Source organism: Prinia subflava, chromosome 19, assembly GCF_021018805.1.
Source record: "Prinia subflava isolate CZ2003 ecotype Zambia chromosome 19, Cam_Psub_1.2, whole genome shotgun sequence".
NCBI classification, from domain to species: Eukaryota; Metazoa; Chordata; class Aves; order Passeriformes; family Cisticolidae; genus Prinia; species Prinia subflava.
The window spans coordinates 6,598,134-6,624,039 of NC_086265.1; the positions used below are offsets into that span (position 1 = coordinate 6,598,134).

Consider the following 25,906-nt stretch of genomic DNA (forward strand, 5'->3'; position numbering starts at 1 on the left):
TACTGTGATGGAGGCTTTGAAAGCACTGCAAAAGGAAATAGCAAAGGCTCACTAAAAGCATGATATTGCAGTCACTGAAAGCAAGTATGTTTTCACCATTAACTTCAGGAGATGCAAGATCAAGTGACCTATTCACATTTAGCAGCTTGCCAGGAAACAGTAACAGTCTTGCTCCTACTAAAAGGATTTCTCCTGCAATTTAAGTAGGAGAAGCCTAAGTTAGTGGAGGGAAAGGTCTGGGTGTCTAACCCTGCAGACAGTGAAATGCCTCTTGTCTGCACTATATGAAATGCCTGCAAAGTGGCACATCATAAAATCAATACAGAGTGCTGCAGAGCCAGGAGCTTCTGTTGTCATTCACATAAAACTTCCTTAAAAGCAAACGATATTGCTGAGCAGCCCTGAAGAGCGAGACAAGAATGCGCGTCTGGTGTCATTTTTTCCTTTTGAAAGCTAAAGCTAAGACAAGGAACTTAGGAGCAACCCTTGCTGGGCTTCTGCCATGTGCTGAAGGGCTGCCCTCATGCAGGGTGCACAGAGGAAGCAGTGGTGTGTGTCTCTCCTCTCCTGAGCAGGAGTGACCTTTGTGTGCCATGCCCAGCTCGTGTGTGCACTCAGGACAGCGTTCACAGGGCCCAAGGGCTGCTCATGCACCCTGCTCCTGGCTGTGACTGCACCTGACATCAGTGGCAGGTACAGGAGTTTAGTTCTGAGTCAGACATTGCTCAGAGCCCCGCACAGAGCAGGGCTATTCCTTTGCAATTCCATCCTTGCTATGGAGCAGCCACTCCTCCGAGTGCCACACAGCTTCTCCAAACATCTCCAGGCCTTTGCTGACGGAGGCCAAAGTTGTGGTAGAGGGCTATGGGCTGGAGCCAGCTGCAAATCTATCAGTCTGACTTCCAGTCTCTTAAAGAAATTGGATATCAGAGCACTTACAGCTGCCAACTTGCTTTTCTCTCCCTCCAGAAAAGTGGATTATCTTGATGCTAACAGAAGGATTCAGTTTCTTTAAGTCATGCCAGATTTAAAAGCGTAAACACACACACACATGAAGTCGTGCTCATATCCTCTAAAGAGGTTAAGTTTTGGATCTAAATGCTTTCAACCTATAGTTTTTTTCTTACTTCCTCAATCCAAGGAGAAGCCATTATAGACTCTTTTGCTCCAGTGCCTTCAGTATCACAAATATATATACTTTCTGCTTTTGTATTAATTATTATATGGATTGTAGCAGTACACAGTACCTCCTCTTAGAAGTACATTTATTACTGAAAAGCAAATGACTTAGGCACCCAAAATTTGCTTTCAATTGTAGGCTTCTAAGTGGTAGTAGAGACCTTGAAGTTCCCCATCAGAGTGCCTGTTTTTAAAGATCTTAACCATGTCACTTTAGAAAGTGATTGATTTAGACATTTCTAATGTTACTGTAAAAAATTGAAGTGAAAGAAATCCCTGCTGAACATGAAACAAAACTTTAAAGTGCAAGTGTTCTTTTACCCCTTTATATTCAGAGCCGTAGTTTAAAGGGGTTGTTACAGTGAAAGAAGTGGATTCATGTAAATTCAGAAGCAAGTAGATCAGTCAGGACTGGGTGTGTGTCATCCACAGCTGGGGACACAGGTTGGTCTTTGCTTAAAAAATATATAACATGTTGGATGCTAATCCCTGTTTGAAGCTCTTAGGCAAAGCCACGGGTAGATTGAATTGTTATACCAGCAGACATTTTGGAGAAGTGGGCATTGGTTCTTATTGTCTTGAGTGACATCATTTCTGAAGCACTGGTGTCTTCCCCTGCCCTCAACCACGTTCACATTCAATGCAAGTTGTTATTCCAGAGGAAGATGCTGAGAAGAGACCACATCATATGGTGGAACATTCTGTTTCAGCAGTCGTTGCAACCTTGATGAGATCTTGAGCCACTTCAATGTTTGTCCTCTTCCTGCTGATTCCTCCTCAGTATTTTCTCAGAGGAGAAAAGCCTGGAGGCAATGACAAAAAAACAAGAATTACAGCCTGTTACAGATTGAAGAAAGGACTGCTTGCTATTGCTTGTAGGAGCTCAAAAAAACCATACCGCAAAGAAGGGTTTGATTTACAGGATAGATGTTTCTGGTCATTGCATGAGAAGGGGGGATGGCACAGGGATGGATGTCCAAGCAGGCAGTTTCCAGCCACCCAAACCCACGGTTATCTCACCACAGATCTTATCAAAACCTTACCTGTGAAGTACGTGCACGTCAGAGCTTAACACACATCACTTTTCAATGTGTGTGTGTGTCTGACTGTCACACGCCCAGAGGATGAAGGTCAGTACTGCCTGTTTTGAAGTGAGCTGCTGGCCCCCAGGGCACTCCCAGCACCTCGCTGGTGCAGGAAGGTGCAGCTCCTGTGAGCCTGGGAGGTGTGATCCAGAGATGAGGCTGGATCTCTGAGGTGTGATCCCAGAGATGAGACTGGATCTCTGAGGTGTGATCCCAGAGGTGGGGCTGGATCTGGATCTCTGAGATGTGATCCCAGAGGTGGGGCTGGATCTCTGAGATGTGATCCCAGAGGTGGAGCTGGATCTCTGAGATGTGATCCCAGAGGTGGAGCTGGATCTCTGAGGTGTGATCCCAGAGGTGGGGCTGGATCTCTGAGGTGTGATCCCAGAGGTGGAGCTGGATCTCTGAGGTGTGATCCCAGAGGTGAGGCTCAATCTCTGAGGTGTGATCCCAGAGGTGGGGCTGGATCTCTGAGGTGTGATCCCAGAGGTGAGTGAGGCTGGCCCTCTGGGACACGTTCCCAGACACAGCTCGGTGGCAGCAGGTGCCGGGAGGACAGAGCGGGGCGGGCGCGGGCGGGCGGGCGCGGGCGGAGTGCGAGCCCCGATGATGTTTTCTGCTGTGATGACTCATGGTGTTCTCTCTTGTCTTTAGATACCAGCCTGTTGATATCATTCAACCAACCAATCATGTATTGCCAGCCTCATTCGGGGATTCTGATTGGTACTTTGTCACAGGCATCTCTCTTACCTCCACCAATGAGTCCTCACGTAGAAAACCACCACAGCATGACCTGCAGAAACAGGGAATGCCAGGTGAATATTGACTCTTTCTCCTCCGTCTTTGTGGTACTCACAGGCCCACGGGCCTCTGTGTCTTTTTTTTTTCTCTCTCTCTCTCCTCTAGATCACGAACTGCTCAGGCAAGAGCTGAACAACCGGTTTTTGGTTCAGAGTTCGGACCGGGCCGCTGCCTCACTTGGCCCGGTGCCGCTGCTGAGAGCGGAGTTTCACCAGCACCAACACACGCATCAGCACCAACACACCCACCAGCACACATTCACTCCTTTTCCATCCAGCTTGCCCCAGACGCCGCTCATGCCGCCCTCTGCACCTCCCATGGTGCGTACCCCAGCCCAAAATGTGAGGATAAGTAGAGCATCTCTGGTCAAAAAGCCTAACCCGCTCTTGTCGCACCAAACCCAGCCCTCTTCATTTCAGCCAGGTGTGCTGTCCCTGCCCTTCCAGCCTGGAGGCCAGCACTCCCCAAGGGACCCCCTTTCCACCCAGAGTCCCCACACCAAGCCTCCTGGTCCCCTGTGCTGCTACCCGTGAGCAGATACAGCACCCACGAGACAAGTCCAGAATCCCCCTAGTTTCCTTTTCATGTGTCCTGCTGGGTATTTCTATTCCCCCTTTCCCAGAGCCAGCTGCCTTGACACATCAAAAGACACCAACCAGGATGCCTCAGGAGGGGGCCTCCAGCCCCAAACACTGTCCCCACAACTGCTGTGTGCAGGGCAGACTGTGCTGGCTTACCCAGAGCTCTCACCACAGTGCAGCATCTCATCTGATACCAGTTCTGTCCCTCTTCCTCCTAATACCTGATCTGTATTGATTTAGGCATTTTATTACTTGATTACATCAACAAGCACTAATTTGTGTGTGGCTGGTTCTGCTGGGAGAAATCCTCCTGGCCGTGTAATAAGCATTTGGTCATTGAATTTGCTTGTAACACAATGGGACTTTGCTGCAGCTGTTACAAAATTGTTAGGGATCTGCTACAAATGGATTTTGTCAGTACTTTAAAACGCACTCTCTCCCCATTTCTGGCAATTACTGTGTGAGATTGAAAGCACAGGATTGAGCTTTTTTCCCCCTCTCAGTTTCACACTGTGTCCAAAATGCAGAAACAACCCTGTTTAAGGCTAGCAAAAGCAGCCTTTGGGAAGAACTACCAAGGATTCAAGGAGCATAGTGTTTCCCACTTTTCTTTCCCACTGTTGACTGCTCAGTGCCATTCTTGGGTTGTAATCTGCTTAGCAGTGAGACAATTAAAAGCAATATCATCCCCCCAAAATCCAGCCCCAGGTGTTTGCTCATTGTACTTGCATGTAAACACCTTCCCTTCTTTGCTTGGTCTGTGTAAAAAAATCCTGAATCTTTTCTCAGAAGTCTCCTGTGTTATTTAAGAACTGTGATACCCAAGCTTGTGAACAGCTCCCTCTCCTCCTACCCGTGCCCACTGATGTCAGCCTTCAGACCAAAAACAACTTGCAAGGCTCCTTTGTTATATTTCACTCACATCTTCTTATATTCCACTAGATCAGGTCTGCTAATCCCAACACCAGAGAAGAGTGTTGAAATTACAGCTGCATGTGTTTGGTAATTTATGGTATTTACACTGGAGGGGACATGGCTCCAGTAATAACTGTAATTAATGAAATTACAAATCTACTCTCCTGCACATAGGAGTGTGAAACAGCAGCTGACTTGCCAAATAAGCAGCTTTTCCTGGGGTCCTACAGCTCCCTTCCCTGCCTTCTTCCCCGTCCCCTCCTCCCCAGCAGAATGTACATACTGTTCAGAAATGCAGTGTGTGTGTGCTTTGGGTTTGCTTCCGAGATGGAACAGGACAAACAGGGCACAGACTGCACACATGGAGGTGTTAAAACCCCATGTTGGAATGGGATCACAGTCACCTTTTCTCTGGGGAGCTCTCCCTTTTGCAGGGGAGGGGGAATATATTGAGATTTGTGTATCTGAAATAATGCAGCCCTTTCCCAAAGAATTTTGGTGCTTACAGGAACCCAGGAAACTGAGAATTGGTATTGGCTGCCCCACAGTAGATGCAGGGGTCTAATAGAAAATGTTCTTTACCTGCCAGTCTGTGCTCTAGTTCAGTGACCTGGACTTGGAGCTGAACTTCCCTGTGTTCACTGTGCTGCAGTATCAGGACTGCTCTCTTCCCAGAGCAGGAGCCTGGGGCAGGGTCCTGCAGTGAGCCTTGGCAGTGCCCAGTGCCTGGGGCTCCTCTGTGCTAGCCTGGGGAGATCAGTCATCCCCCTGATGAGCGAGTGTGGAATAACCAGTCAGTTCTGCTCTGTTAAACGCTTGCACACGGGCCATGATTATTTGTCTGTGTTGAAATCCTGATGTGTCTGCTACTGCCAAAACCAAACTCACCTGTTTCCTTTTTTTTTCTCTTTTCTTTCCAGTTTGACAAGTACGCTCCCAAATTAGACAACCCTTACTTTCGACATTCCAACGTGAGTGCTCACCTTTCTCCTTGGTTTCTTTGTTGATGGTTCTGCTTGCTCTTCTTCTGCTTGTTTTCGATTGATAAGTAGTGTTTTGACCCATTCATTTCTAAAGCTCTTTTTTTCCGTCTTGATTTTTATGTTTTTGAGGTACCAAGTTTTCTTTGGGCTTTTTATTATTATTATTATTATTATTTTAAAATTCTCTGTCTCCTGCATTTTTGCTGCTGCGGCTCTGTATGGCTGTGCCTGGGATGGCAGGGAATGCGCAGGAATTGCTCAGCCAGTGGTCACTGCAGTACCTTTGCAGCTGGTGCTTCTCCCAGTGCAGCAGCCCGGAGTGCATGGCTCTTTCACAAGGTTTTGCTCAGGTCACAGGAGTAAGTCAGACTGGTGGTTTCTTCCTGGTGCTCCCCACTGCTCCAAAGCACAAAAAAAACCAAAAAAAAAAGACATGTTTTGGGACTTGTAAAACTGCTGTGTGTGCTCAGGAGAGGCCTAAGCAAAATTTCACCCAGCCTACACAGCTACAAGGTGGTGTGCATGTGGCCTGTGGTTAGAGTGCAGTGCAGCATCTTGTGGTTCCTTTTGCTTTAAAAATTAAAGCAGGTCACATTTCAAAACAGGATCAATTTGTTTGCAACAGCAGAAAAATGCAAAGTTAATGGAAAGTGAACATAAACCCCAAATTGTGCTCTGTGCTTCCTGCAATAATCCGCAATTTTTAAAGGCACACTTGTTCAGCACTATCTAGAAAATTTATCAGATGAGTGCATTTTTCAAGTTTTGGCTTTGCTCTTAAAATTTTGAAAGCAAATTTATCATGTATTTTCAGTGTGGCACTTGTTCAGCACAGTACCATTTTTGTATGTGCCAGGCCTGGCACCTACCTCCATTATTGTTCAAGTCATCCTGTGACATAAGCATCTCTTTTTCTTTTGTAGTTCTTTCCAACCTATCCTCCAGCAATGCCTGGAATGCCACCCATGCTTCCACATTCAGGTCCCTTTGGGTCACTTCAGGGAGCATTTCAACCGAAGGTACAAACTTCTTCTTCTGAAGGCTTTGTTCTTTTGCTGGGAGAGAAACTGTGTTCAGAGTCTTGTCTCTGGTGATTTTGCAGCACATGATTTGAATAGCAGAAGTGCAGCACAGGGTTGGAAAGGATCACCCCGCAGAACTGTGAGCATCCTCTACACAAGGCAGCCAACACTTTAGCAGAAATTTTCTCTTGGCACTGCAGATCCTTCCTTGGAAAGGATGTAGTGGTTCACTTGGGAGGTCTGCTGAAACTGGAGGAGAAGCATACAGTGAAGTGCATTCTTTTGATTGAAATATTTACAGCTCATAATAGACCAATGAGTCCCAAATCATTTTATAAATCTAATGGTCTGAGATTGCAAAAGATAAACTGTGTTTATTCCCAGAAAAAACAAAAAGAGAATTTGACTTCACAAGTGTGGGAACAATAGGGAGAGACTGCTGGAAATGGGCAGAGCAATTTGAAGGAGCTGAATTTTTATTCCCAGCTCCAACACTGTCTGACCTTGGGCAAGTTGCTTAAACCTTCTGTTCCTCAGCTTCCTCATCTATAAGGTTATCTTGCAGTGGGTTTTATAAGGGTTGATTAATGCCTGCAAGCTTCTTTGAGATGTGTTTGAAAGGTGCCCTGCAGCTGTAACATCGTTACAACTAGCACTGATTGGCATTTGGAAATGTTGCCTTCATAACCCCCATTTTTTGGCAAATTCTGTAGTGTGCACGGCTTTTTTTTTTTTCCCTCCCAGATATGTTCTTTTTATTAACTATTTTTAAATGTACCAAAACTGTTAAATCTCTCCAAACAAGAAATAACGGGTTGTATCTATATAGCATTTGTTTGAAAATGGAGCATGTACTCCCATTTGTAAGGTGACATGTTCAGCCTCCTCACATGCTACAATTTTAGAGATTTCTGATCTTGAACTGCATTTCCTCTGCTGCTGGGTAAGAAGGCTTGAAGGACCAGCACTGTAGCCAGGCCATTGCTGTTTGCATTTGGAAGGTGATTTCCATACCCACACCAGGCAGGTCTGTGGGATGTGCTTCCCTCAGCAGTCTCACTGTCATCAGTGGCAGTCAGTAATTAGCAACTGCTGCAAATAAGGCTTTCTACAACCTTCCTCCTTATCTTCATGCTTTTAGTGGAAGCCAGAGGATTTCCTCAGTGCCCGTGGAAGGGATACACTGCAAATAGCAAAGTCTCTAAAATGGCTTTGTTCAGAGGCAGTTTTGTATGTGGTGTCTGCAGGCCTAGAGAAGGAGCAGTTCATGGAAGCAGAGGGAACAAGAGGGGCAGAACAGGTCCATCCCTTGGTGGAGTTTGTCTGCCAGTGTTAAATGTTGTTACTCCTGCAAGGGATGACAGGGAGTCCCTACAGACCCTGAGTAGTCAGGGTGTGAACTTGATTTTCTAAGAAAAGGAGCTGCAGGAATAAGGTGGAATTGGACAAATTTTGCTCAAATTTTGCAGCCAGGGCTGTTTTGCCATAAGGCTCCTTCCTGTTCACGAGGAGCTGCTGCTGCACCAATGGCACCTCCTTCTGCTGTCCATCTTCACCACAGAGCTTCACAGATCTCACTGTAAAATACCATTAGGCCAAGGAGCAGTTACATGATGAGAAAGAAAATTGAGCACAGACCCTTTAGGTTTTTAAGCAGTTCCTAGTGCTGTTGTGACTACCTTTTAATTCATTTTAGATACACCCAACATTTGCTAGCTTGAGTTTAAGCAGTGCGAGGTCACACTCTGGTGCCGTGGTTAATCACTGACATCATTTGATCTCTGCACAGTGCAGTATTTACATACAATGTAACATCCAAAAAAGAGAGGGATAGGTTGAAAAAATGGATCTGCTGCTTTGGCACATTACTTTCCAGTTTCCCAGAGGAGGCAGAGCTGAACTCTAGGCAAAGCCACTCCAGTCATCATTACTGCATCGTTCTTCCGTGGTCTCTCCCTCCCAGGCTGTTTGACTAAAGCCTGCATAATCACTACAGACCTGATGATTTGGTTTTGGCACTCTGACTCCTGCACTTCTTGCCTTCCAAAGCAGAGATCTTGGGTTTGTTTTTCCCCTTCCCATGTCGTTTGCCTACAGCTGTGCGTGTGAGTGCACTGCACATAAATCCAGGCTGACGGTAAATTTCTCAGCGAGTTTCCCAAAGGCCATTTCTCACAAGCTAAGAACTTGAAAAGGTCAGAAGTATTCAGTTTACTTTGCTGGAGGAAGCATCCACATCTTTCTCCAGGGGACAAAGGGACAGGATGACACCATGCTATTAACATGTTGTGATCTTAAAGCTCTTGCCTGTATGAAAGCTGTAACTTATTTGCCACCTTGTATCTACCTCAACTGTCAGAGAGGCCCTGAGAGCCCCAGTCTGCCTGGGGAGTGCATTGACTTACCTACACACACACGAGAATTCACTTTTTAATGAGTCTGAAAGTTATGTAGCCTTAGACAAACTAAAACCTACCCTCTCTCCCACACCCAGGGTTATACTCATGCTTTGTACTGTTTGGAATCTGCTATAATTTGACCTAAAACATGAGTGAAATAATCTCTTGGGGAATGAGGTTTAACCCCTCTGCTCTCAGCTGTGCAGAGGCACCAGGTGCAGTTGCTCTGGGAGTGGGAGATGGATGAATGCCGGAGTGAGGAGATGAACGAGTTCTTGGGGATCCTCTAGGACAGGACAACAGGTGGGATCCAGAGGAGGAGGAGCAGGGATTCGTTCAATGAGGTGTTTAATTCTTGCTGGAAAATGGTGGGGTAAACAATGCAAAGCTATAAAAGGCCCACAAGCACCTTCTAAGGTTTCTCATTTTTGCCTTGTCGAAGCAAATGGATGGGCTGTTGCTGGTTCAGGCGTTGTGTTACCTGGCCCCAGTCAGGAAGAGGCCACAGTCCAGGGTGTGGAACATGGAACTGGGATGCTCGAGTTATTCTGTTCCTGACTGCTGTGCTGGTTGCTGCCTGGAAAATAGAGGGAGTCAGGCCACCTCTCTCGTTCTCTCTCCTACCTCCTGCCTGTTTTGTCTAAAGAATAAGCTTGGGGTGCAGGGACTGTCTCTCTCCATGCACATGCACACACAGCTGGGTGCAGTCTCAGCAGGGCTTAGGGGTGCTCCTGGAACACTGTTGCTGCTGCTCAATAATAATAAATGACATGGTGGTTAAATGCTGTTGGCTGTCAGTAAGAGATAACATTTAGCACTAATGTAGCAATATGCGTGTTCAAAGCGCAGTGCAAACATGGACTAATTAATGCTGTTAACATCAGATAGAGATGTTAAATGTACCACTGGTGTGATACAGTATTATTCACGCTCTCTTCTTGTCTTTCAGACTTCAAACCCTATTGATGTAGCAGGTAGACCAGGCACAGTCCACCATACGCTGCTGCAGAAGACTCCAGGGGTAGGCAACAATATATAAACTTCTTTTCAGCTTGTCTGGGTTTACAGTAATCACAGTGATTGCTGATGAAAAAAGGAGAGCAGGCTGGTGAGCAAATTGGCCTTCTAGACTGGGAACTTGCAGTGAGGAGAGAAGTTGTCTTTTTCTGGTGAGACAGTAATCTCCACCAGTCGTGAATTCAGAGGGATGTATTGGCTTCTTTCAAAAGTCAGAAGAAAATGGGACAGGAAACCCCTTCAATGTCTTTCATCTAGGTATTGCTTGGAAAGTAGTTTTATGTGCTCCATTTCAGAATAATTACCAGGTTCAGAAAAGCACTGCCACTGTTCAGTTGCTGGCATGAAGCTGCTTTGTTTATCATAAAATTCTGCTGAGTTTGGTTCAAGGAATGAAAGAGAAGTTTTAAGCCTTCTTTAAGCCTTTTAGGTTTCCCACGTCACAGGGGACTTCTCTGGAACACTACTTTCTAAATGCTTTTACTTGTTCAGAGGAAGGAAGTTCCCCACCTTTCTGTATATTGGCTAGTTTTAGAAAGACTGATTGTTTTATTTCTGCTTTTTCCATAGGTGTCAGACCCTTATAGGCCTCCAGTAAGAGTAAGTAAGGTTTGTGGGGGATTTTATATACATATTTATACACAGACACTTGGAATATTGTGCATGTGCTTTTGAAATTTAACATGTCCAGCAGAAAATTCCACGCTCATCCTTTACTTAAAGCAAAATGTCAGTTAGCTCTCTGCCACTTCTGATTAATAACATTTAGGTTGAATCCAGGCCTTATTTTGCATCCATTTATGTGCATTAATAGTTCACAGTCTGAAATGAGGGTCAGAGAAATAAATGACTGTGAGCATGGGCAGACATTCAGCAGTGAGCAGGTTCGTGGTGGCTTAGGTCAATGTTCCACATAAACAGTGGAGCAGCGAGTACCACAGCTCAGCTGAAAACAGGGGCTTGTTCAGCTGTGGCACTGCTCATCCTGGGGATTGTTTGTCCCTGCCCTTCCCCTCCCCAAAAGCCAGCAGCCATAATAACCACGCATGACTTAGCCTGCAGTGCAGCAGGGGTGAATGAACAGGGCTCTTTTCAGAAACAGAGCTCTCAACCATTCGTTGCTTTCTCTTAAGCATGGCATCCTGTTCTTTGCTGCCATTCATTCCAGTCTGGGAAGGGGGGAGTGCAAGAAGGAAAGAACAAGGCAGGATCTCAGATGTCCATGAGATGGGGAAGATATCCCACATTCTTCCTGTTTCCTTCTTAATTTAAACATCATCTGCTGCAGTACAGAAGAAAATGTTGATCACCCATTGTGCCGTGTTAGTAATCAGCCTTTCTCATTGCTTAGCTGCCTGGTTGACAGTCAGGGAAATGAAATGTTCTATCTGATGTAGATTGCTAACGTATAAATTAATCTAAATTCTTGTGCTTTCCACTGCAGAAACCCGGGAAGTGGTGTGCGGTTCATGTACAGATCGCCTGGCAGATCTACCATCACCAGCAAAAGATAAAGGTAATTCAGATGGTTTCTGGAACAAAGCCAAGTCTTTTAGCTTACAGATTGTATTTGAGTGAGTAATGGGCAGGAAGCAGTTACTGTGGTGATTCTCAAGCTTGCCTGTATTGATTAACTAATACTTACACTCCTTTAACATTTATTGTAGCAACTGTAAAGTTTATCTGAGGGCAGAGGAGCTGGGTGGAAGGGTGTACAGCCAGAAAGAGGGGAAGAAAGTGAGGGGCAGAGTCATTTCCCCCAGTCAATCTTCTTTTTACAAAGCATGCACATTTTATGTCGCTTCCCTTCTGCATTAGTGCCTCCTGTGGAGGAGGTAATGAAATGGCCGATGCAGTGAGGAACATTACAGAGCAGAGAGCAGGAGAGTAGATTGATAGCATCAGTGTTAGAGGTTCTGGGGCTTCCTGTGCTGCTGTGATGGTGGGCAGAGGGAGGGGGTTTAACACTCAGGAGGTAACAGGATGTTGGTACCCTGGGGTGCTGTTGCAGGCTTGGGGCCCCCTGTGGCAGGTAGAATAGCTGATAAAGGGGCTCGTGTAGATTTGATTTTTTCATAGCTCCTGCAGTAATTTTTTGTCCCATTAATGAAGGCTGTTCTCTGCTTAAGTAGGTGCCTCTGAAAGGGGTGTATGTCCATATATTTTTATAAGCAAATACATAATCTTTAAGCTATTGACAGGCTTCTATGACTAAGGTGCAGTTCTGGCCCTGCTCACTTCTACAGGGCAAGGATAAAAATAGCCTCTGGAAGAGCCTCATAGCTCCCTTTCTCCTTTGCTCCCTGCCTGCACAGTGAGCTGTCCTGGCTGCAGGAAGGGCATGGTGTGGGCATGTCTCTCTCAGACTGGAGAGGCAGAACAGACAAGCCCATGACCCAGCTCTTGAGGCTTGTGTCAGCAGCTTTGTGCCTGCAGGGTATTTTTTGTCAGGCTGAGAGCACTCAGTGTATTGTGTTCCTGCCCCTGCTGAGGGGCTGAGGGCTGCCTGCAGACCTTACCCTGGGATGGGGCAGGCAGCTGAGAGGCTGCAGGCTGGGGTGGCCCTGCAGAGCCTGCAGAGCACAACCACGGCTGTGCTGCGTGCCCGGGGACGCTGCTGCCGTCTCGCTAACGCTCCCTGGCAGGGCTAGGGAGGAATGAGCCTCACTCCCTGTCTTGTTCTCCCATAAAAAAGGAAGTGTATAATGAGATTGGTTTTATATCATTTGACAGCAAATGCAGCTGGATCCCCACAAGCTAGAAATAGGTGGTAAACTTGACCTGTTCAGCAGACCTCCCGCCCCTGGAGTGTTTCCAGGCTTCCATTACCCACAAGATCTTGCCAGGCCTCTGTTTTCTACCACAGGTAAGGGAAGATCATTCCTTGTTGGTTTTAAAAAAATGCAAGAAATAGTCAGCATGTCTTTACAGCTCTCATGTCATGCATGTCTTTACATATGTCTGAAAAACAGAAGCAAGGTTGGTCACACTGCTGTGACCAGGGCTCTGCCACCTCCTCCAGTGCAGGATCGCTGCACATCACTGAGCTGCAGCAGTTGGCTCACAGTCCTGTTGTGCAGCTGGTTCTTATGTGCCTGATTAATAGGCTATAGAGTGATTTTTTAAAAGCGATTTTGACAAAACACTTGAAAATGTTTCCATTGCAGAGGATTGGAAGTGGCCTCAGTCTCTTTCTTGCTTTTATATTGCCATGTTCTTCTTCTCAGCTCCTCCACTCACCAAGTTTCTGTTTGTTTTCTGAAAACAAGAGGTTTTTTGTAAAAGGAAAACTTCAATAACGGCATTGAAAATATCACAGAAGGTGTGGTTGTTAAGTGTTTATTTTTTAAATAGAAAATTCCCCTATGTGTTACAAAGTTCAGCAAAGTCTGGGGCTTAAAATGATGTGTTGAATTTACAAAAAGCCCCAAGGAATCAAATACAGTTTACACTGATCAATTGTTTTCCAATCTGTTGGAGAAATAATTATAATTATGCAATTACCAAAGGACAGTAACCTTCACTGTGTTCTCGATGGCTCTGGTCATGGGAGACTGCAGCTCTCACATTCTGGTCTAGGAGGCCAGAGTGGCTTCATGTGGACATCTGTCTACCAAATGCCAAATGTTGTTTTTCTCAAGCTTAACTTTCCCCTCAGCCTCTTTACATTTTCCCTCTGTGTTTGAGATGCCAAAGTCTGCATTCTGAGTGAGCTGCATCAATTAACGGGATGTAACTTAGATCTTTATATATGTAATTAATTGGCAAATAATGTGATTTTCTTCCCTAATGTTACTCTGATTTTATGATGCAATATTGCACAATCACCCTAACTCAGTGCAGACACGGTCATATTCAGCCTTGGTTCAACCCTTAATGACATTAGAACTGGTTTGAACTCTGTCCTAAAAATGACAGAAAAGCAGCAGATGACGAGCAAGCTGAAATTTGTGTGAGAATTGAGTTTCAAATGCAGATGCCAAATAGCCTTCAGGAGCCCCACCAGTGCTTCAGTCTGTCTTTCTGATCTATCTGTGGATGGAAATTCTTGAGCCTCAAATGCACATTTCCAGCACACATAATCAGTGCTGGTACCAGCTCTACATTGTAGGGTGCTACCCTGTATTTTGGTCTCTGTAAAGGTGTTTTGATAGTACAAGGCTAAGATACTTATTGCACCTACTTGGATACATAAGCACAGCTTATTTACAAACCTCTGGCTGCTTTCCTGTGGCAGATGTGTCCTTCCTCAGTCTGTCCTGTGTTGTCATCACAAGAATCTTGTTTCATGTCTGGTTTTGCTGCTGAAGGCTGTTCTGGACAGAGTTACCCTAACAGGCAGAAAAGCACCAGCCCAGTTGGTATCTGGAGTTTTTTCCCTTAAATGATGCAAGCACGGCTTGCTTTTCATTCATAATAGCAAGAGGGAAAATAGTATGAAAGAGAAACATTAAAGAAGGCAATCTAATAGAAAACTTTCAGTAGATAGAAACAACCTTACAGCATCTTGTCTGTGAGTTCATTAATCACAAGAGCCATCACACGGTAAATCCAGGTAAAGAGCGCTGTCAACGTGAGCAAACACTGCAGCTGGAATACGTGGAGGAATAAATCTTTTACTCTGGAATATCTGAGGCATTCTTTTCACCTTACTGAGCACGTGTGCAGTTGATGTGAATCATTGGTTCTGCTGCATTGCCTGGTTACTGGGGGAGACATAAGTTATCTTAGGGCCACCTGTCTGCAGGACGGATGCTGGGCTGCCTGGCAGACGCTCTATTTAATAACTGCCTGACAGCCTGCAATGCTGCTCCTGGCTTTCTCCTGAGGATTTTTTATTATCAGCCCATGTAGTGGAGTTTGTAAGCCGTCTCCTTTAAAGAAATCTCCCATCCATTATACACCTTCTGAAATCTTAAAGGATTAGAAAGATGACAGTCTCCATCCGTCTTGAAGCATTGGAGCAGTCAGAATGTTTATAGAGAGGTACGAGATAGGTTTTGTTGCCGTGGTCTCTCTTATGTTTCTTCAGCTCATTTTCTGGCTGCTTAGGTTTGAGGTGCCCAAGCTGGTGAGGGACACAGAGCTCTGTCTCCCCCTCTGTTTCACAGTTTGCTCATGTTCTGGACACATGAGTGTGTTTTACAGCAGCCATCAGGGATTGGGCTCTGTCTCCAAGGAAGGCCAGGTCAGGGGCTGACCAAGTACCCAGTGACAGGTGACACCAGTGCTTTTCACACTGAGGTTGAAAGCCCATTCAGACTCACACATGCCTGCCAGCAAAGGAGGAAAATCTCTCATTTTTGCTCTGAAAGGAGAGCAGAGTTTTCTGCATGAGCCTGGTCCACCTTGAAATACAGGGCAGACCTGCTTGTTTCAGCCCCTTCCTTCCCATCTCCTCAGCCTCGTGTAATCCAGCATGCTCAGCAGTGGTGCTCTTTCCCACGAGGAAGCAAGGCACCATGGCAATGAGCAGTGTCTAGGAAAGGGAAAAAATACCAGGGGGGAGCCTGTGGATGCAGAGACAGATGTGAGAGCGTAGCAGGAGCTCTCGTGGGAGAAGCATGATTGATGCTCCCTGTGTGCCTGTCATTAACTGGTGTTTCATACAGACTCTAATCAGTCACTTCCAAGCACCTTCTGTCTGGGCCCATAACCTGGGCTGACCCTTTTTAATGTAAACATGGAGTAATGACTGAAAATGTCAGACAAAGAGCTTGGCTTCCTCCTTACTCCAGGTGAGCAGCAGCTCTCAGTGCAAGGTCTCCTCCTGCCTCCTAGTGCCTTGTTAGGCCCCTTGGTAGGGCTCGCAGGGAAATCCAGCCTGTCGCTTGCTGAGCCAAGGTTTGGGGTCTTCCCCTGCCTTTGTTGTTTCAATGTGGCCTTTGCACCCAGCTCTTGAATGTGGTGGCCAGGAGCTCTGTGTATACAAAGAGTCACTTGCCCCTGAACTAAAAAGGGACCTTGTTCTCACAGGTGCAACACATCCAGCCACCACTCCTTTTGGTCCCTCACCTCACCACAGCAGTTTCCTGCCTACAAACCACTTGGCAGGTAAGTGTAAGTAACCCTGCCTTCACCTCTGTACCTCTGCCCCCTTCCTGTTCTCAGTGTGGTCCTGCACTGCAGCACTCGGGGAGGGAAAGGCTTGAACTGCCTCAGGATCCAGAAGCTGGCCAGCTTCTCATCCCTGCCAGCTCTTAGCACCTCCCCTCACTGTCCCCCAAAGGAGAGGGCAGTGCAGAGCTGTCACATCTGTCACTGCTGAGACACTGCATCCGAGCCAAAATGTGACCTGTAGAGTCCTGTGCTCCTGAATGTGCCTGAAGAAATGGGGGAAATTTATGCAAAGATACCTCAGACAAGCCTCAGCTTAAAATGGGCTCCTCCTGTACCATTTTCCATCTGTGAAAGGTCTTGACTAGGTTCTTTAAAGGAGTTCAGGGAACAGTTCCTGGCAAGTAGATGTTCTGCACATTTTGCCAGCCTTTCAGTTTCCTAATTGGCAGTAAGTAGAGCCTGATTTTGTCAAATTTCCTCATTTTAGAAGCTCACAAGCAGCTCATTGCCAATTAAAGTTCAAGCTCCGTTGATTAATGTTTTAGTAACATTCATCCAATCAGTAAATGTGGCATGCCACATGACCTAGTAGACTTTTTTTCTCTTGCAAATACACAGATTTACATCAATTCCTGAACATTCTGTCAAAATTATCTATCTCTACCAAGTCACTCAGCCACTTAAGATCAAAGAGGAAGGGCAAGAACATCTGTTTTAAAATAAGTAAATAAGCAAATAGCTGTTTGCTTAAAGATACAAGCTATTTGTGCCATTTGCCTTCATATTTCAAATGTGATATCTGTGAGGAAGCGGAGAGCAGCATTACCTGCTGTAACATGGCAAGTTAAGGGCTTGAAAGGGACAGTCAAAAAGCCAATGGGCAGGAGGAGGAGTTGTTTAGAGATTACCAGTAGGAAAGAAAACAAGTACATGGGTAGGATTTAACCCATAGCTGTGTCTGGAGTGTGGAAATCTGAGATGGACTATGTGCTCTCAGAGAGGAACATTTTCTGGTGATGGGTGCCTTTACTGGAAAAAAAAGTGCAGAAACAAGACAGTCATCTCCTCAGTGCTGGCCGAGGGGCCTGCTGAGATTCTTCTTCCAAGGCAATTGCAATGTTCCTACTATTAGTACTGATAAGGAAAGAGAGTTACAGCTCAGCAGCCACCCTAATTTAAGCTATTAGACCTTAATTTCTGACTCACTTCTGACTCGCACACAAAAGTTTATTAAAGCACCTGTTTGCAGAGTGAGCACTGAATCCCTTCTCCATTTTAACATGATGGGAATTTTCTGTGCAAAGAACCTTGCAATGAGAAGGATCAGCTTAAAGTCTGGCCTAATCCTACTTGGATTCAAACTGTTAAGAAGGGGAGGGGTGCGTTTCATTCTCCAACATTCTTGGCTAAATGCCTGCTAAATCCCTGTTTGCCTTTCCAGATCCATTTAGCAGGTCAAGCACCTTCAGCGGCCTTGGGAACTTAGGCAGCAATGCCTTTGGAGGATTAGGCAGTCATGCTCTGAGTAAGTACTGGCTGGGTTACTGCAGACAAACATCCCTTCCAGAAAAGCCACATGCTAATATTTACAGCAGCTGGTGGTAGTTTTTAAAGAAGTTTAATTCCTAACCTCCATTCTCCTATCTGAAACACTGCACCTAAGATTTCCAGGTCTCTGCGGTGGGAGCTGTTCTGCATGGCACAGAGGTCAGGAGCTGTGCTCTGGGCCTCCTCACTGCTGAGGGTTGGTACCTTGTGTGCTCAGAGAGACACTGGAGCTGCAAAACCCCACCGAGCTCTGGGACCCTGTGGGCACCTAAAGTAACACCCTTCACCAGCGAAGATGCTCAGTGGAGCAGCTATTGATACTTCTAATTCGTATAGACATCCTCTGTAACCGTTGGCTGAAGTTTAAATTACCTGTATAAAATAATTCTGCTTCAAAAACATGTTACCTGCAGGCAAAACATGCTTGAGAGCCACACATAAGAGAGCACACAAGAGAGCATGCTTGTGCATCTCATGGTGCAACAGGAATCAGCTGAAGATGGATGGAGGAAAATCGAGTGACTGTTCTGAAAAGCCTACAGCCAAGCTCTGTGTTTATACACACACATACATACCACCAAATAGTCTTTCTTCAACAAAAAAGTGCCTGAAGCCTCAGTTGCAGGCAGCTGATTGCTTGTAACTACCCACAAATTAAAGTTTCTACCAGAGAGAGGAGCTGAGGAAAAATACTGCTTTTATGCTGGAGCCCTTGCCTGGGGTGGGGGGAAGAAGAGAAGTTGGGCATTTTCAGTAGTCTCTGAGTTACTGAAATGTGTAAAGCTTCCTCCAACAACAGCCTTAAAAGAGCTGGTGGATCTTACACCCAGTGTTGGAATTATCTGTGTCCACTCACTAGTAGTTCCCCCTCACCATTAAGAAGCCTTAAAAGGACTGTTCTGGTTGTGACTAATATTGTGAAAAATGTCTGTATAAGGATTTGCTTTGAATTATTTTAACTCTTCCTCCCCCTGCCATTGTTCTAGCTCACAACAACATTTTTACTCACAAAGATGGCCCAAACCTGCAGAATTTCAATAACCCCCATGAGCCATGGAACAGACTCCACCGGACCCCGCCGTCCTTCCCGACACCTCCACAGTGGCCCAAGCCCACGGATTCGGAGCGAAGCTCCTCGGTGACAAACCATGACAGGGACAGAGAGCGGGAGCCCGAGAAGAGAGATCTTTCTCTGAGCAAAGACGACAGAGACAAAGAGAGGTGAGCGCCATGGCCTTCTGACCACTTCTTCCTGGGACTGATTTTCCTCTATATTTTTTTCTGTTTTCCCTGAAATGTTGCTGATCCTTAAAGCAGCTGATAGGCTTTTTCCTCAGATAAGCCAAGTACTAGCAACACCAAAAAAATTCCTCTTTGCCTTTTAGGATTTGTCTTCTGTGAAAGTACAGTAACCCAGTCCCTGCTAGTTGACTAACAAAATTCACCAGGCAGAGGAATTGAGTGTGTTGGTTGTTTTCAGTGTACTGAAAACTTGGTTGTTTTCAATGCAGCTGCTTTAGGATTGCTGTGTATTCTGAAACTGTGATGGGTCCTTTGGAGACAGTCATAGTTCTCATTAACGTACAGATATGCTGATGAATTCAAATGTTAGCTGGACATTAACGAGATAAAAATGCAAATGCCTGTATGTGGAGCAGTGTGCATGAATCCATTAGCAAAACTGATTTTAAAAAATTGCATTGTGGGCAAACCCTTATTAACAATGACAGGCCTGTATCACCTGGGCTATAGTTACTTCATTAGCTCCCAGTTACACGATTTTGAAGCCATGAAGCCCTTTATATTTCAGAGCCCAGTTGTCTCCAGCTAGGCTACTCTTTGTAGGCAATAACAGCCTGCAAGTCTTAGATGTGTGTGCTTGACTCGTGATAGGGGTTCATAGTTTGCTTGAGTGCTTTTAATGAGATCTTCAGGCAATACCTGTGAACAAGGTTATATGGAAGCAATAGGCTGAAAATCTTCTTGCTTTACATGTTATATTGTCTGACATCTTTGCACAGATTTTGTTCAGGTAGGGAAGGTATCCCTTCTTAGCTCTAGTGGAATTCATTTGCAGTCCAAGGTTACTTTACTCTCAAGAGTGTTCACACAGGGGTTAACAGCTCTATTACACTTCTATTAATTTAGCTTAAGCTGTCCCCACCATCCCTGTTTGGCCATGCTTTTAATAAAGCACATCTTTGACCAGCCATCAGGGCTACTACAGAGAAAGAAAGCTGGGTTAGTAAATGTAATCATAAGGGATAAATACACAGCTTCCCAAAACACCTTCAGCTTTCAGCACTCAGGTCTTACAGCTCTCAAAACCAAACACAACATAAAACTCGGGCATCAGTGAGCCTCTCACCTGCATAATGCAGTTCTCTCAATCACACGATAATATTTTGCATTTAAAGTGTTTCTCATTCAAAGCAAAGTGCTTTTAGAAGGTGAGCATTATTTATTCCCCTGTTAAAAAGCTGGGATTAACTGTGACTAATTGGCTTGCTCAGAGGCAGAGATGCAATTGGAAATGTAAACCTTTATGCCTCTTTTTCTAAGCCATGGATGTTGTCATCAGACCCCTTGTTTATCACAAGTAGGTCCTCTTGAAACAGAGCTCAGTTGCTCAGTTTTGTGGCTGATTCAGGGATGTTTCTCCTGAAGCACCTGGCTTACCTGCAAGAACTGCCAATAACAAAAAGTCTTGCAGTTCCATAGGAAAATCAGCTTCACCTTATGGCTGTTTCCAGTAAATGAGGCTGACTTGGGAAGGACCTGCATACATTTCTGTAGGCTTCTGTTTTGTGTGCCTGGATCCGTGTTTTAGGAAAGGAACCCAAGTTTTACAGCTGAGAAGGTCCTTGTCTGGCCGCAAGATAAACACATGAAAACACAATAAGCTTTTTTAAAGAAAAAAAAGCTGTCTAGAATTCTTCTTTCCCTACATTTCTCTGTAAAATGGTTTTAGGGTGAAGTAGTATTCTTTCAGCCACATACCCGGTTTAGTCCTACATTTGTGAATGTTCAACTTTTATTTTGTCTTTGAAATATGTAATGGTAGTTAGTGCATATTGCTTAGCACAACATCCCAGCTGTAGCTGATGTTTGTAGAGCTTTCCAAAGCCTTTCCTGAGCAGTCTCAAAGTGTCCAACTGGGCACAGCACTGTGTGCGCCCAACATCACAGGTGTGTTTGTTCACTCATAACCAAGGATGTACCTCTCTTTCTACAGAGACCTCATGGATAAAAACAGACATTCGAACAGATCCTCGCCGGCATCAGCCCCAGTGACGCACCAGATCAGCAACCTCATCCGGAGCAACAGCCAGAGCTCCAGCGATCCCATCAGGCAGGTCAGCCTCGGGGACAGGGAGAGGGCCAAGGAGCCCGAGCGAGAGCACCCTGACCGCCTGAGAGAGCCGCCCATAGCTGAACACAAGATCAAAGAGAGCCGTTCCCCAGTGAAGGAAACTCCAAGCCATGATAAGAGACCCTCTGAGGACAACACAAAGCCAGTAATCCAGTCTGTATCCCCATACAGCAAACCTGCACTAAGTGAGAGCCTGAAGCTTACCAATCTAATGAGCAAGGACATGGAGAGAAAGACAGAGCTTCCCAGCGACCTCCAGAAGATTAAGAATGACATCAAAGTCAAGGAGGAGAGGAAGGAAGACAGTGACGTGCTAGTGGTCGGGTCTGAGCCTTCCCAGCACTCCCGGTCAGTGGAGCATCCCGCACCGCCCACTCTCCATGGATTACCATTGCCTCACTCGATGGCTGCCTCCATGCCCATCTCCATGGGCAGCGTGCACCAGATGAACAACATGAATGTCCTGGATCGCAGCAGGATGATGACCCCGCTCATAGGCATGAACCCTTTGTCAGGAAGAGAGAGGCTGCCGCACCCCGGATTTTCCTGGGACCCCATGAGGGACCCCTTGCGAGATGCCTACCGGAGCTTAGACCTGCACCGTCGAATGGACTTCCAGCTCCGGACAGATCCTATCCATAGGTTTCCTACCACCTCTGGCTTTTATGACCATGAGCGTTCCTACAGAGACAGGGAACCACACGACTACAACCACGAGAACCTTCTGGAAGCCCGCCGAGAGCAGGAGCGGTTGCGGCAAGTGGAGGAGCGCGAGCGCTTGCACTTACGGGAAGAACTTGAGCGTGCCAGAATGCACCACTTGCACTCGTCCCCCATCGAAAGCCACCTGGCACACGTGCCATCCTTCATGCCTCATTTGAGCGGGATGCATTACCCCAGACTGAGCCCATCCACTGCCATGCACAATGGGATTTTGAACAGGAACCCGCCGACCGCAGCGCTGAGCGCGCCGCCACCTCTCGTACCAGCCAGCAGCACCAGACCTGCCTCCCCTCGCAGGACTACTCCACTCACAAACTCAGAGTCCAGGGACTATTCCCCCTCTAGGAACCCCAAAGAAGTAGAGGCACGATAGTCCCCAACATTGAATTTTAAACTCACCTGTACATAAAACAAGCAAGCAAAGCAAACAAATAAACAACAACAACAAAAAAAAACCACAAACAGGAAAAAAAAACCAACAAAAAAAGAAAATAACAAACCTTTTACAAAATGCACTGCTGTAAACGTTTTTTTTTAATGTAAAATTTGTAGAAGTTAAGCACATTTCCATAAATAACGGGGTTGGGGACTTTCCAACAAGAAGGTTGCTGAGAATGGGAATTTAATATATAGGTATTGATTTTTGGTTTTGTTTTTTGTTTCTGTGCTAAAAAGAAAATGAGTTAAGAATATCAAGTTTGTACATTTTTTCCCAAATGTGAGAAACATTTTTAATGGATTTGTATTTTTTTTAATTTTGTGCTCTTTATTCACTTAAAAAAAGAAGAAATTTTGCTTTTGTTTTTAGTTAAATTTGCATTTTAAAGGCCTCAGATCCTTAAGAAAAAAATACCCAGGGTTTCTTAAAAGTATTATTTATGGAAATACTGTAGTTTTACAGTCCACTGTGAGGTTCCCTTCTGAGGCCAATTGATCACTTACCTTGGTACTTTGGAACCGAAGTTACAGATATATATTAAAATATTAATAATAATAATAATGTACAAAACTGTTTGTTTTTTGCCTTATTATATTATGCAGAAATTTAAGAGGAATTTTTTTTGACTTCTTGTTTTAAACAAAAAAAAAAAAGAAAACAAACTGTAAATATTCTGTTAATATAAATGTACACCAATATTAAATTCTTAACATAGGTAGACTTTATAAAAATGGTTTCTAGAACCACTCTGGTTATTTGTTAACATGGTTACAACTCATACTCTTGTCACAGTCAGAAATTCACACTCAGAAAGCTCAGTACGGCATATATACTTCAACTATGCAAGAACTCGGAGGCAGGTCTTAGTGGATGTTGGGGGGAGGAAAGTTTTAAAAAAAAAAAAAAATTAAAAAAAAACCAACCCAAAAACAACCAACTCGCAGCTCTGGAGACAGAATGGCAATGGCATGTGAACAGGAAGAAGGATGCTTGTGTTTAACAAAAAAAAAAAAAAGAGAGACTGAATTTTTTTGTACAAACACAAGGGACAGTTCGTCAAGGAAAGAGAAAGACACACGCTCCTGGAAGGGAATTTTGGTTTCCTACTTTTCAAGCTGGCAAAAGCAGATGGAACTGGCACAGTACCATGCGGCAGACCCTTTCCTTATTTTTTTTTCTTTTTTTTTTCTCTTTTTTTGTGTTGTGGGCAGGATCGCTGGCAAGCAAGGACAATTTTCCGTGGACCCCTTGTGCTAATTGTGCAGTGTTCTTATTGGAATCTGTATACAAAGACAAAGTAGAATTTTAGGAGTGCAAAAAAAAAAGTCTAATGGTTGATTAAAAAAAAAAAAAGAAATTCTGATATATTATCTATAGTACATGAAGACCATAAGCAAATGTTTGTTTCAGTGTGGTTCTGCCTTGAACTGCTTTTTGGCATGATTTATTTTTTATTTCCAATTTTACTTTTCATCCATATGTAAATTTTGCCATGTTTTACTTGCTGTACCATCCCCCCTTCCCTTATTTTATTTTTCAGTGTCCATGTTTTATATATCCTGGGCTTTTTCTCTCTAGTTAATTCAGCCATCCGCTACTATTTTCTTGGCTCTGTAACTCTTGTTTCCCCCCCCCCCCGTCCTCCCCCCTGCACCCCCTGTAATTTTAAACATTCAGTTTCCTTGTAGATCAATGAAGATAAATACAACATTGATTTTGGATGAAAAAGGCAGTGGAGTGTTTGTGTGTCGTAGCCAGCGCTGTTGACTCGAGGCTAATGGTTTATTGACGGCTGGGAGGAGGTGGCTGGCGGAAGGGGCTGGTGCTGGGACAGGGATTTGCTTCTGCCTGTGAGTCCTTCCCAGCAGAAGGAGCAGGCCTGTGACACGCTTTGGGATTTGGGGGTCTGGGGAGGAGAGCAGAGCAGTGCCCCAGCCCTGCAGCATCTCCACCCCACGGCCCGGGGGCACCGCGGCTCTGCTGACCCAGCATCTCCTGCCGGGGGGAAGAAGGACAGCAAAGGAAGCGCGGCCTGTGTGCAGCAGCTCGGGTGGATGGACCCTGCTGCTGGTGTCACCACGGGAAGGTTATCGCCTCCAGCACTGCTCTCCACCTCCCATTTGCTTCCCAGCCTTTCTGTGTGCTGAGCTGTCTGCAGGGGCACAGAGCCGTGCCCCGAACCCCTCGCGCTCGCGGCTGATGGAGCGCTGGGTGACGGTGCTTTAACAGCACGCCGGAGCTTCTGCGTTAAAGCTTGCGTGTGACTGAGTTACTGAGCGTGAAAAAATAAAATGAAATAAAATAGCGGGGTCCTTAATCTGGTGAAAGGAGGCTTAAAACAAAATAGGCATTAAAAATCAGCACCTGCTCTCCCAGCTGATATTGGAGGAACGTAGAGCACATGGTGGATGTGAAAAGCGTGTTGGATTCAGCATAAAGATTGATAATGCTGGCTCAGGGGGGTTGTAATTCTCCTGGTGCCAGTGTCCAACATGGGATCTTGTTTGACACCAGCTCTGACACGGACCTGCATAAATGAGCCCTCCTAACCTCTCTAAGAGTCCATAGCTACATGTTCCTAGTGCAGGTACATGTGAGCAAGGAGGTTGTTACTGCAAACTTCAGAAAAAATGCAAAGTGAGCCATACCCTTTGGAAGCATTTGGTCTGTGTATGACTTAAAAAATGAGCATTAAATCAATGCCATGCTCCCCTGGCATTCCTGAAGGATTGCTTATTGCAGCCACCCTGGTGCCAGAAGAATTCATCATGACTGATGTTGTGGTGGTCTGAATATTAAAAGAAAATCAGTGGTTTGCCATTTACTGTATTAGGAGGCATTGCTCTCACGCCTTTGGAGGATGACCCATCAATAATGCTGCACTACAGTGGGATTCCTGTGGAATTACGCATTGTCGAGTATCAGCCTTCTCACAAAATGGTTCATCATGATTAATGGTATTATTACCTAAACAGAGAAACTAATTAATTCAGCCTTATTCCTTTAAGCCACCCCAGCTGAGCTGCCTTCTGCTAAAAGAACTGGTACAGAAGGACTTCCTGGGTTTTATGCATTTCTACCACTGTTCAGCTTTCATTTTCTGCTGTTTTCACCATTTTTATTCTACTTTTGGCTGTCTCCCCAAAGACTTCCCTCAGTCACCAAAAAAAGGTGGAATTTAGCAAACAAATGACACTGGGTGGGAGGAAGAAGATGGGATTTGGAAGGTTCCTTCCTTGCCTCAGGCAACCTGTGTTTATAAAAGGTACTCAAGAAGCCATAAGGAGGGAGAGCAGTGGTTGCACTTACATTACCTCTAAAATGCCACATGCCCACTGGGGCTCCATGGAAGATGTGTGCACCAGCTTCAGTTAATGGGGGTCACTCTTGGCCCAGTCAATAAAACAGACAACCAGGCTATCAGGGAGTGAGGGGAAAAGCCGATCTATAAAGCTGTAACAAATCCTCAGGTCACTTGTCAAAAATATTAACTGTCCTTGACAAAGAGATCTAGTGCTTCCCTAAAAAGCCAGCCTTATTGCCTAAAATAAGCATATGGGAATTGTTCTTTCCGGCCTATATAGATACCATAAATATGTAGTTAGCTCTTGGTGACCTGGAGTTAGACAAACAGAGGGTTGATGCAGGGGAGCCCAAGGACTCGGCAGCAGGCTGAGCTTCCACTGTCAGGTCTGCAACGCCAGCACCGCCCAGGCCCAAAGGAGGGAAAGCATAAGAGGCCAACTAGTCAGGAATGCAATATCCTGAGAGCTTAGGGAAG

The 25,906-nt window shown here is 45.4% G+C and overlaps 1 protein-coding gene across 20 annotated transcripts in view; it reads left to right on the forward strand.

The window, feature by feature from the left end:
• Positions 1–23,062, forward strand: part of FBRSL1 (fibrosin like 1) — a 499,827-nt gene extending 476,765 nt beyond the window's left edge. For 8 of the 20 annotated variants that reach the window (XM_063415668.1, XM_063415671.1, XM_063415672.1 and 5 more), the window contains 11 exons: positions 3,171–3,406; positions 5,482–5,532; positions 6,468–6,563; positions 9,915–9,986; positions 10,553–10,591; positions 11,427–11,498; positions 12,716–12,848; positions 15,959–16,036; positions 17,484–17,567; positions 18,577–18,811; positions 20,826–23,062. In XM_063415668.1, coding sequence (XP_063271738.1) covers positions 3,171–3,406; positions 5,482–5,532; positions 6,468–6,563; positions 9,915–9,986; positions 10,553–10,591; positions 11,427–11,498; positions 12,716–12,848; positions 15,959–16,036; positions 17,484–17,567; positions 18,577–18,811; positions 20,826–22,059 — 2,330 coding nt within the window. In that variant the 3' untranslated portion in view covers positions 22,060–23,062. Of the gene's footprint in view, positions 1–2,918; positions 3,407–5,481; positions 5,533–6,467; positions 6,564–9,914; positions 9,987–10,552; positions 10,592–11,426; positions 11,499–12,715; positions 12,849–15,958; positions 16,037–17,483; positions 17,568–18,576; positions 18,812–20,825 lie in introns of all 20 variants that reach the window. The other 12 variants (XM_063415667.1, XM_063415673.1, XM_063415669.1 and 9 more) reach the window with 12 other exon arrangements.
• The last annotated feature ends 2,844 nt before the right edge of the window (positions 23,063–25,906 follow it).